At 37.8% G+C, this 12,979-nt stretch overlaps 1 protein-coding gene across 1 annotated transcript in view; it reads right to left on the bottom strand.

Annotated features, from left to right (window-relative positions):
* The window catches only part of MYH10 (myosin, heavy chain 10, non-muscle), a 104,072-nt gene that overhangs the window by 33,606 nt on the left and 57,487 nt on the right, over window positions 1-12,979 (bottom strand). Inside the window, exons 5-9 of the mRNA XM_009334048.1 lie at window positions 10,762-10,854; window positions 6,809-6,872; window positions 5,063-5,161; window positions 3,962-4,105; window positions 3,557-3,652 (exon numbers count right to left, since the gene is read on the bottom strand). Coding sequence (XP_009332323.1) covers window positions 3,557-3,652; window positions 3,962-4,105; window positions 5,063-5,161; window positions 6,809-6,872; window positions 10,762-10,854 — 496 coding nt within the window. The remainder of the gene's footprint in view (window positions 1-3,556; window positions 3,653-3,961; window positions 4,106-5,062; window positions 5,162-6,808; window positions 6,873-10,761; window positions 10,855-12,979) is intronic.

The raw sequence follows: 12,979 nt of genomic DNA, 5'->3' as shown, positions 1-12,979 counted from the left end.
AGCATTTAAATCCTCCACAGCAGCTAGCAGCATCGGTGAATGACATCAGCTACTGACAAAGGGTGTCATATGCCAGCTTAAAAATTGAACTGCCATTCGGAACAGCAGTCAGGGAGATGCACTTCTGTCCTGTGGACAGACCTACCCTACCACACAGCCCGCGTCTGCAGGCTTCCATCTCAAAGACTGATGGAAGTCTCTACAGAAGTACACCACTGAATTTCCTTAGGGGAGTGCAAAACCCACTAGATTTCATGAAATTGCAGGGAAGTCATGTAACAGCCCATAGCCCACATACAAGCCTTCATTTTGTTACTTTAATAGGCAACATTCATTTTCTCCTCTCCAGAAAAAAAACCCCACAGTATGAGGATATCACACATCAACTCCATCATACTAAAGGTTGCTTAAAAACTGTTTCAATTTAGGCAGGTGTGCCAGCGTAATGCTTCTATTACAGACTGTATCAAAATGCGTTGTTTAAATTATTTAAAACATGGGTTTGCAATATTTTATATAGAACAACAACGCAAGCAGTAGCGCACTTTCTTTAGACAGCATGAACTCTCCTGGTGTTATGTTCATTATTTGAAATAACGCATTACCCACATCATCGTTACATATTCTTGCTGCATCAATCCCTTTTTCTAAATAAATTTTCCAGTAGGTTAGGTGTTTATGATTCCATACTTCTAAAAATGAAAGTGACGTTAAAGGTATTTTTAGGTCCGGATAAGTGTTGCCCTTTAGCAGGAAGCCCTCCACACTTACCCAGTAAGTACTTCAACCCCTTATCTTTGTAATCTGACAGCTCATTGTTTTACTGTCAAAATGAAAAAAGCTATTTTTACAAATCAGCATTGGAAAATAGATTTTAATACCAATATATATGAGCTTCCTCCGTAATACCAGCAAAAAAATAAAGCAAACACTACTACTTGCTCTTGACGTTGAGATTCTCTGTCTGGCCATATATTCATTAGAAGGGTTCATGAATCAACACACAACTTAATCAGTGAAATTAGGGTAGCGTCACAAATTGAACACTCCTTTCACTTTAGCTACATACAGGAGCATTTCTGTGCTTTGAGTATAAAAACGCACATCAGATAAAAAACTTATAACCTTAGGTGTCAAGTAGCAAGTGCTGTTAGGATCCTTAAAAAAAAAAAAAAAACCAAGAACTTGAAAATATTAAGTAGCCATGAGCATCAGCTTGGTACTGTGGCATAATGGATACTATGTAAAAGATATTACAGTTTTTAAGGAAGGAGGGATTTCCCCCCCTCCCCCACGCAGTACTCCAAACACTACACTCAGCTCCTCTTTCATGAACCTGTGACATGGAATTTATTGTCCCTACCTTTCCAGTTTGTAATAAACCATAGCTTAGGTAACAATAATAACAATAAACCATAGCAGAGGTAATATTAAAAATCATATCTGATTCAGAGACTGAAGGAGGCTGCAGCCAGCATTTCAGAGGTTTGGCTGAAGGAAATGAAACCATTTTCAAGTCAAAGCTTTATCACTTCTAAGGGCAGGACTGGTTCACATTATTTCAGCTTGATTAATCTTGCACTTTAAAAAAAAAAAAGTAATTCATCTTGTTTGTTTATAACTGAGGAAGGTCCATTTAAGAGGTATGACTGCAGAATGCCCTGACTATCCTGACTTGTGTTTCATTACTATTGGGTTTTGGATATACAATTCTGAATTATTATAAAGCAAAAGATACTGAAGAGCTCGTATCATAGTTGAAGCATGAACTTTATAAGGTTGCTTGTGAACCTCTGCCCTTTCAGCAGAAAGGCTTCTTCCAAATCTGGTAAGCATGAAATGGTCCTCTAAATACAGCTTCTCGCTCCTCTTCATCCACGAAGGCTATATGGCTTTCCTGCTCTCTCGTATCTGTACTTGAAACCAGCATTTGTTTATCTATATTTATTATCTATAGGGTAGAATTTGCTTTCCGTCCGTGTAGATGCAGCACTTAGGGACATGGTTTAGTGGGCATGGTGGTGTTGGGTTGACGGTTGGACTCGATGATCTTAGAGGTCTTTTCCAACCTTAATGATTCTATGATTCTATTCTTTGAATAGGTTCACATCTCCACTACCCACACAAATTCCTTCCCATCTATGGAGACACTAACCCAATCTATTTCAGACACACGCCTCTAAATGAGAGGAATCGCTATCAAGACACACTTATTTCCCTGGAGGACACTAGGGAAACCCATTACAGTGAGATGTGACAATACAGATGACAAGAAGGGAGAGATCAGTTTCAGTCAGCATCTTCAGAAAGATACAAAGACCATATAACCAGATAAAGTAAATTTTAAATACAATAGAACAGAAACATGCTTTAACTGTGATCTGAGCTTATCAGCATCTTTGCTTTGTAATTCAGAATTTTGTATCCAGTATTATAAATATCCAATAGTATCAATATATTTATATCCAATATTATAATTCAGAATTTATGTCCAAAAAACAACAGTAATACAGAAGTCAAGATAGTCAGGAAACTAAGAAGTATCTGTATCTTTCTATGTCACACCTTCTAAACGGACAATGACTCAGTTGAGTTGTCTAAGCTGGCACTAAAAGCCCAAAAAACTAATCCCTCACCCAACTTTTTTTTTTCTCACTGCAAAACTCAAAGTGCCAACTGCCAGCCAAATGTTGAGTCAATGACTATTGAACTTTAATCCACACCTGCTTGCTGGAGCACTTTGGGCAGCAGGCCACCGCCCTGAGAAATGACAAAAATTTTGGAACATTGCAAGCAACCTACACACACAACAATTGAGGACAATTATGAAATGAGACGCAGACAAGAATTTGAGTTGTGCATGTGCAGCAGGTCCTGTGAATGATGGTTCTTACTGCTCTTTCCACTGATGTCAATTCTCAAAGCTGACTTTCCATGAGAGCATTTAAAGAGCTGGTACCGAAGGACTAATTAAAAACCAGAGATTTGCTTCAGCAGCTATCTTTTTTTGTGAAGAAATATACTCCTCAAATTGCTGATTGCATTGCAGGTACTAACTGATAAATTAAATCTTAGTCACACTGCCATGCCACTTCAGAAAATCAGATTTTTCTAATTACAGCATTCTTATGTTCAGCCATTTCACTATGGAAGTTGTGCTTGGCTCCAGGGCTCTTATCAATGGCAAGAAAACTGCTGTCAAGAACCAAAGAAAACAAACTGATTTAAGTATGCACTTTTTCCTAGTGCTTAAGTCTTGGTAGATAGCAATAAACAAGACTACAGCTGAAATACTTGTTCAAAGTTTAGAGCAATGCAAACAACATAAATTCTGTTGATGGATACTTAAATTTGTCTGCATTACAAGAATGGAAGAGGAGAGTTTTAATAATTGCCCATTGGCTACTACCACAACAGTCATGGCCTCTTTTTGGCACAGAACGCTATCAAGGAAGCTCAGAAGACTGCTGCACTTTTAAAGATATGCACTAAACAAATGGCAGGACGAAAACAACAGTGCAAGTTAAAGGAAGCCATACAAATGAGATCAACTTACCAGTATTCTCTGGCATAGAAGCTTGATCAGTATTTCTCTCCTTCTTAAAGGAAATATTTCCAAATTGTAGCACTGAAGACACCACTTTCAGCATTGCTGTGTTACCAAAAGACATATGCAACAGTTTAATTGAAGAGGTCTCAGCTTAACAAATTTTTCTTCCGTTACTTGTGTCACTTTCCTTCCAAAGTCGAAGTATGAGTTCAGAAAGGAAATGAAGTTTGTACTGCACTTTTTGGGCAAATGGCTTTAATTCAACTCTAGCTCATGTTAAGCAAACATTTGCTGCTGGCTGTCAAGACACTGAAGCAACATTAAATTTGGTGACATTAAATTAGCAAGTATGTGTGCGTGTGCGCAAGAGAAAAAATACACTTTAAAAATCCAAAAGGCTCAATAACTTACACAAAATCTCATCATGCGAAAATCCCATTATATGCATGGCTTCCATAGTCTCCTGAAAGTTATCCTTGTCTTGTTGCCCAGGAATGGGGATGTAGCCATTAGATAAAAATCTGTAATTGTTAAATCCTTCAAGCAACAAGTCAGCTGTATTGGGGGGAAGGGGAAGAGACAAAAATAAGCTAAAGTAACGCTGTTCACACCCACCTGTATTCTGTTCTCACTAAATGCACAAACTATGCTTTACGAAATCAGTTCCTCAAATATGGCAAGAGCCAAAAAGCCATTACACCAGCTTCTGAAACTCTAAAAATATGAGTGTACCTTAGAAGCTGAAGCCAGATTCCCAGAATCTCTATCTGTAGCAACCTACATTAGCTCTTTAATGCACTAAGCCTGTAAACAGAACATTACCCGACTCAGATCTAGCAGAATCTCAAACCCCTACTACTGGAATATCCTGAAAGTAGTATCTCTATTGAAAGGTAACAGACACAAGCAGAAATGGACTTTATCATAATATGGTGATTATCACATCAAGGACGCTAAACACCAGTTTATCTAATACAGGAGAAGAAAGAGTGAATCAATTCTCTGAAGTCTGTACCTTCATATAGTTTCACTTATCACAACCTAACAGAAATTCTCAGTTACCAAGGGAAAAAAAGAGAGTAGAAGATAACCAACATAGCACTGCAGTGGTTGAAGAACGCTGCAGGGTTTCATTATGTTTTGGTAAAATGGATGCTTTTCTACCCAGTTTGAAGGCATGATCCAGAATAGATACGGCTGTCACTGCTGACCAGGTTCATTATTTATCAGCTGGGAGCACTGCAGTTTCAATCCAGTGATTCCCAGCCAGAGGTTGCCCAAACTGGACTCTGTCATGTAGGAGCCGTTTGCTTGAAAGGCAACAGTTGCTTGACAGCATACTTGATAAAACACAGAAGTTATTTCAAAACAAAGCCACCTGGTTTTTCATTCTTCTTTTAAAACTCACTGTTTCAAGACCAAAGAACAGTTCAAACACGACTGTGTTAACACCGAAATAACAAACGCGGCATGCAGAAGCAACAGGATTACAAAACGAGATTCTCAACTTACACTTCAGGTGTTCTCCTGCTCCAGCTAGTAGTTGATAGAAGATATGAAATGTCCGCTCATCTTTAGCCTGACGAACAGCACGAGACTTTTCCAACAAGTCTGGTTATAACTAGTCAAGGATCTTCTACAATTTTTTGGTTTAAAAACATCCAATGCAAACAAAACTTTCAAAGCAGGCTATATAATTACTTTAAGACCAAATAGAACTTTAATAGCACTGACAGGACTATGTCCAATATGAACTTTGAGTAACTTCAACTAGCAGATTTCAAATTCAGACTGGTAGAAGCCCACATTTAATTTCAGCAAACTCATTTCTTGGATGTTGACTGCATTTCCCTGCTACATGCAGCTGACAATTGTCTGTAACGGATGAGCTGAAGTCTAAGCCAGACAGGAAGCTGGCCATTCTTTTTCAATCACTTCTTCTATTAAGGTCATAGCTGAACTCTTAATACCAAAAACCCAGCAGCTGCTGAACTCAAAAGTACTTTATCTGACATGCATTTGTCATTTCTTTCAAGCATTGCATTTTTACATACAATCTGCACTGCCTTTAAATAGCTCCCAAATTCAATTTGTGCAGCAGATAGCATAAGCTGCAATGTTATTTAAGTTTTTATTTCTTGATATTACATATTGCAAAACAAACATGGGACAGGGATTTGAAATGACACAGGTTACGAGCAAGGATGAGTTCTTGCAATGAAAAAAAATTCCCTGAGAGTTAAGTCCTCCTGTTTTCACAAAGCTTTAGGCAAAACAATTCATCTGAACTTTCATAGAAGCAAAAACTGCCTTCATTCCTGTGCTAAATGAAAAAAATAATTTATCATTAAAGCATATTTTGAATAACTATAGGTCTTTCCCAGCCTTATTGGGAAATTATATTTTGTGACAGTTCCAAACATTCAATGCACTTAAAATTAAGCAGTTTAACTCATAGCAACAGAATGAAAGCTTAACTACAGCATTGTTTATGCTTAATACTCACATGATATTGTTTACTAAGACTTCCGATTTCATAATTTTATGACCACCCTATTGCTATTCCCCCAGAAAACAGGCTAAACAAACTAAAAAAATTACACACAGATTATTTTTAGTATAAAGAAAACAACTTTAGAGAAGGGCTTTCAGTGCAAGTATTTTTACTTGTTTGTATGCAATCATAAATAAAAGTGAACCTTAAAGCTAAAACTGAATTAGGCTTCAGTATTAATTGCTAGTAGGTCTCATGTTATTGAACCTACACTGGTATCTAAAAGACCTAAGAAAACAGAAGGTGTCCCAACACTTCCAGCTCCATCACTTTATAACGAGCATCACCTCCTTCCAGGCAGAGAGCTACTTCTGCAGTGCTAATGAGAGCAAAACCAAGCTTTTGACACAATACAGTAGCTCAGCTTCTGATTAGGAAGACTTTTTTTTTCCCCCTAGAAACGTTCATAGAGCAAGCACACTTTAAATGGTTTCTCTATTTAATATACCCTGGTTTTAAGGCTAGTCTGAAAATCCAGCAGATTTCAGAGTGCTAAATTTTGGAGTATCCAATTTCTAAGCATGAGTAAGCACGCTGACTTTGTGATATTTGATCAGCTATTTTGAAACAAAGGAAGAGATGGATGTTGTCAAAGGAATGTAGAAATGTGGTAACCTTTCACTGCATTCGAATGAATTCTAGGGTTAAAAGCAAAACAATCGGGAAACTTGCATTTTACAATGATGTGTCATGAAGTAGGATACATGTCTCAATGTTGGCCCCAACAATATAACCAGTAACATCAAAGTTAATCCTAATGAACTTGCCCTGCAAAGGAAAGATTTTTGTGTAATTACTGATTTTTTTTATTAAGACAACAATGCTGTCTATATAAAAACATAATCCTACTTGCACTCACATAACACGCATTTCACACAAGTTCAAATGAAATCTTTTCCCTTCAACGTGCTCAGCCATCATTTCAACGGAACATGTTATGCTGCACACAAACACTTTCTAAAGATTAAAGAACTAGTATTCTAGATATGTTTCAATCCAGATTTATGAAAAACTTTTCTGAAAGTGAAGCTCAATTTCTCGCATAGACAAAACATGCTGTCTAAGGTTGAAAGCAACGCTGAGATTTTAAGTGCACATATTTCTACAGCAAACTTATTGGTGCCTAAAGGTGCTTTATCTGCAGCAATCCTGAATCTCAGTGTGCTGCCCAGCCCAGACCATCACAGTTCTACTTCCATTTCCAAAACCAGGATGGCTGCTATCTGCATGGCCTCCTTTTTCTAGCAGTTGGTAAAGAAAGGACTAAGAGACAATATACCCATTTCTTCCACATACATCTCCTTTTCTCCACAAAGGACCAAATAAAAAGCACGCTTCCCACACGTAGAGCAGCTCTTGGAAAGAAAGTGGTTGCAAGTGGGTATATTATACCAGTTTTAAGCCACATTAGTTCCCTAATCTGTCACTTGGCTACGAACACTCCCAACAGGACACCAGGCTCCGGCTTGGAGTTGGACCACTTTTAACAGCACCATTACTGTATCTCAGGTTTGCACTCATGAAACTGTTAGGTATTCCCCTAGTTGCAAACACGTGAAGAAACCAGTGGGAATACCCAGTGACTACACTAGGCTCTCCATTTTCATTGCACCCAATTTCTAGTCGTCTATCCATATATAAACAGGTTTTGGAGATCAGGGAGCATCACAGCAGTTTGCTAACAACTGTCTAAATGCTTCTTTTGATGGTACCTGCACAAAGCCACCTACTAATATCTTTTGCAGATGCCTTCTGAAAGCACTCTTATAATCAGTATCCAAATCCTCACTTATCTCAAGTCTGACTGATTAGTGCTATTAGTATGTTAAAGTGAATCCCTATTTGGCAGATCCATTCAGCTCAGGGACTGTATTATTCATGTTCATATTAAATATTCTACTCTACAAGCTTGTAGAATATATGTATTCTAGCAACGGCCCGACCTAGTAAGTGTAAATTGAGGGTATATTGCCATGCTGCAGACTTATGCCCAAACAAGTTGCTGTATCATTTGAGCTATTGCAACTTCTTACAAGAACACTCTACCCTTCTTGACTTCCCTGATAAAGCCCATTCACGTCAAAAAAGATGTGTGCACAAGAGTGACCAAGTTTCCCTCCCCAACCACACCAGTGTATCCAGAGAAAAGGTAAAACCTACCTACCAGCCTTATCTTGACTTAGTCTCAGAGCAAAGCAACTGCTCCGTGACTGTGGTTGTACATCTTCAACTCAAAGTGATTTTTTTAAGTTTCAAGAAAACTGGTGGAATACTTTAGATTAGCTTCAGTGGTTACTCCCTACTGCTTAATCTGCAGTTTGGTTGGAAAGCCAGTGGCACTAAAATGACCATGCCCAGGAACAAGGCTTGTTTTCAGGCATGCCCTGTCAGGGACAAGCACTTGAACGCAGATTTCCGCGTATGAAGAAACAGAACACTAAGCTCAGCTTGTAACCAAAGCATTTATACTTTTTGCTCAGTAACAATTCCAGAAAGCTATATTTATAACTGTCACAAAGAACTAACTGACATTTTACTGAAATTCAGCCAATAGACTAGATATATAATGCGTGTGTCAGCACTAGCATGTCAAGAATGGCAGATGACAGCGTTTTACCCAGAACAGGTACCACAGAGCCTTCTTAGAATGACATGGCTTGAATTTGCCATGTTACATGTGAAAACAAACATGAAGCATTACATAAGGTCTAGTCAGTGGCTTTTTCTGATATAATTCAGAACCACTTTACTCTGTTTCACCCTTAAAAGTTATCTGATTTCTGCTGTCAAGTTACCAGTTCCATGAACAAAAATAAATGAGAGGAAATGCAGTCATTAAACGAGCTGACACATCAGAAGAGGTCACTTATCTAGTTCATCTTCTTAAAAGCAAAATATTAATACATCCTTTTAGCTAGCACTGGCAAATCTTGCTATGAAATCTTTAATTTATTAGTTAGAGACTGTAGTGGTGGTCATCTAACAACTGAATTCTGTTTACACTATCATTATAGCACTAAGTATATGGCTTTGTAAAAACCACATCAGAAGGAAGCATTTAGTTCTGCAACATGAACCCAGCAAGCCCACTCTCCTGTGCACTGCAAGCTAGAGACTTTATTTCCCAAAACACAAGAGAACACTGCCTTTGGTAGGGGAAAAAAAAAAAAGAATTGATTTGACACTAGCCTTATTTCAGTCCTATCTGGTATTATCAACAATTAGGGAACAGGCTGGCATCCTTTTGCTGCACAGTGAAGACTGTCAAGCCTGTATGGGCTGAACAACAGCACTTCTCACTTTGTGGGAGGATATATATTTTTTAAGTCAGGTTTTAAAATGGTTGTTACTAAAGATTATTTTTTTCTGCATGAGATGACGCCATCTGGAGTGCATTATACTTGCTCCTTTATAAAAATAGAGCTGGAGCCATCTGAGTGATTATGTTCATGATGGCAATGCAGACTTCAATATAATACAAACCAGATGCTAACAACTTTAAGGAAAAAAGGATCCTCATTAAATTAGTATAATCTTTGATGGATTCAAGACATGTAACAATGTAGAAATATTGCACAGTAAAACCTGATGATACTATAAATCCTATACCTAACATATGTAAGCATCAAGCAATATTGTAAATAATGTGGCTATAAAATTATCAAAGTTGAATTTCTACAGTACTCTGCTCTCCCTTCTTGATTGAAAAGGCTAAGGGATTTAGTCATACAGTTCTCCAGAGTCCTTATCACTGGAGCCGAGTTCATACATTGTAAATCCAAGCAACTGTTGAAACATTAAAGCAGCCAAGAAATCTTTCATTTGTTCTGTAAATTTTAGTTTTGTTCTCGTAAGAAGAAAGATTTAATACCTCCTATACAGTTTTAAAGTTGTACTAAAAACATCTTTCCCCCGAAATAGGAGATGGCTTTTTTTTTTCCTTCGAAGGAATGGAAGTTCTAAGAAGTGGTAAATAGCTGTTCACCCTGAGTTCCACCACTATTTTTAAAACAATGGAACACATCAGAAGTGGTTATCTGCCACCAAAACAGTATGTGAACAGAAGGCACTGACCCAACAAAAACATCAACCAGCTACAAGAATGCCCAACACCTTGAATAAGTCATACTGTCTTTTTGACTTTCCTTCATTAAATTAGTCAAACAGAAGGGCATGGAAATTTAGAGAGGTTTTTATGTGCAAGTTTTGTGTTTTTTTAAAAACTGAGGATGTTCTCTCTAAACCAATCAATTGATAAAGTCATAGCTATTGACAAGGCAGCTACATATTTAGCCAAATTCCATGTTGATGCCGTACTCCTTCATGCTTTATAGTAGTTCAGCAGTAATTTATGCATGCAAGCCACAGTTTAGCTTTACAGCTAGTTATATTTGTTATACTATGAACGCTACTGGCAATTCAAGGACGGTTGAAGTTAGAAACCGGATAAAATCAAAGCAAGTTTTGCCGAGAGCCAGTGAGGATGCATCTTCAGTGACCCCAACACAATACAGAAAGCATTGTAATAGAACCTGAATTCATGGAGAAAAGAACAAAGAAAGCTTCTGATACTAATCAGATGAATTCCTAAAAAGGGAATTTCTCCATAAACAGTAATCCAGATTTACAGACTCTAAAGAGAAAAGGAAGAACTCACAAAACGGGAGGAGTTGTCATTCTTCACTGTCTTTGCATTCCCGAAGGATTCCAAAATGGGATTCGCCTGAAGAAGCTGACGCTCCAGCTCCCCCTAAGAACCACACAAACAGAAAAATAAACAGACATAAGCACAGTGCACAGGCAATTAAGGGTTCCTATATTCTGCTTCTTCCCGACAGTCATTTTACCCAGGTTGTGGCAGTAATACCACCTTCAGAAGGGGGTTATCATTTTTCCCCCTCACTTCTAAATCCACTGATAGTCTCCTCCATCCAGTGAAGAATGTGTTTTGATGTTTGTTTTGTTGGTTTTGTTGTTTGTTTGTTTTTTTAAAAACACACACGCATACACACACAAACAGAGCAGTGACCAAATAAGACTTAATGGATGTTGAAAATCATTGACATGGAAAAGAAAATTCACGTTCAGGGCTAATGTAATTAGGCACAGACTTTGAGTGATTAAGAGGAAAAATTAATTTAACTGTTTCAAGATTTTAGCACAAGGTTATTCTTAAACTTCCTGTTTAGTGATTTGACAATATAGCTACTTTGGAATACCTATTTTTAAACCTACTTCCAAATCAGTGAAATACTCACTTTGAATCAGCCATTCATATCATTGCAACATCTCTGACCTGAATGCACCTGAGAAGCATGCCAGAACGGCAACTGAGCAGCACCAAATACAAAGACTATTTTCAAATTGCTCAATTCAGCCAACACTGCTCAGTATGTTTAATACATTTTTTTAAATGTTTCTTTAAGTTCAAGCCAATGGATGTAGAAATCAAAGTACTTATCTTAAGGAAATTGCACAACACCTTTTACAATTGCTGTCCATGAGGAGGTCTAGTAACAAAAAAAGTCTGTGCTGCTTCCATGAGCCCAGGAGGCATGTATGTACATAGGAAAATATGATATTGTCTTCCTGTTCTGAAGGATGGTTTAAAAAAAAAGGAAAGTGAAGCTGTCTGGAATGTAGTCTCAAAAAACTGATGTTTGTGTTCATAAACTTGCTTTTTCCAATTATTTATAGCATAGATGAATAAAGGCCCCAGACTGAGCATCAAAGAATGGGAAACATCTCTTAAGGCTTCCACATGAGGTCAATTCTTACACGGGAATTTTTAAAATTCACTAGTTAACACCTAAAAGAGGCTTTATTTGTATATCTACATATGTTTCAAGTCTTCCTGGAAACTAATGGCTGCTTGTTCTTTAATGTGACCTCAAGTTATCTGCTCAAAACTTGTTTACTTCCAAATATATTCCCTTTGGGACTACATAGTCTCTGAATTCTGAAGTAACTAAAGAAGAAATAAATGTGTGAGTCTTAACTCAGAGAACACTAAACACTACTCGGGTCACAGTGCCTAGGCTCTGTATGTTAGGTCTGCCAACATTAGAGTTCTCAGGAGCGCTTTTAAATTGACAAAAAAAATCCACAATTGTAGAAAAAACTAGATCCCTGTTATAACCACTATATGCACGTTCGCAATTTATGTTCTAAAAGTTTCCTATGTAAATGCATCAGATAGAGGGAAAGCATTTGCTCATACCATTCCTCCCATTTCCCTTTCCCAACCATGCTGTCAGCTCCTGCTAAGACACCAAGTATAAAAATGAGAAGCTTGCTTACCATGCTGTACGCTGCTTGAAATAAACCACATTACGCATATTAAACGCAGCAAGCATGTCGCAGCTTACATTTCAAATTCTAGCTATTCTGGAAAAGAAAGCACACTGACTTCAAAATCTGACTCCCCCACAGAACATCGCTGCGCCACTTGAAAGCTTCTCACTGCAGGCACACTTCGTCCATGCTTTAAAGTGCTTCCATGTACCACAACCTTAATTTGGTTTTGTGCAGAGGAACTTCTGCAATGCATTGTAAAATAATTTTATTCAAATTCTCCAACTGAATGCAAGAAGTTCATATAGCTCATTTTTATAATCATCTTTGAGGATTTGAAGAAAACATTCAGCTGGGTCCTCAGATGTGGGTGAAAACCATGAGAACGAACAGAGCGATCACAGCCTAGTCAGCCTCTGTGGTTTGCATGTGCAAATAGACTTGCCGTAGCCACCACTAAGGAACAGCAAACCTCTCACACTGTGTTAAACGGCTTCTGATTTAGTAGTTTTCATTTTTAGATGGACTGCTTCACAGCCAAAAAACCACCCTCTTTTTTTAGAAGCATTCAGTGTTTTGGA

The sequence above is a fragment of the Pygoscelis adeliae genome, unplaced genomic scaffold (assembly GCF_000699105.1).
Source record: "Pygoscelis adeliae isolate BGI_AS28 unplaced genomic scaffold, ASM69910v1 Scaffold11, whole genome shotgun sequence".
In the NCBI taxonomy this organism is placed as follows: Eukaryota; Metazoa; Chordata; class Aves; order Sphenisciformes; family Spheniscidae; genus Pygoscelis; species Pygoscelis adeliae.
Note: the sequence above shows the minus strand (reverse complement) of the source record. Positions and strands in the feature narration are given on the sequence as shown.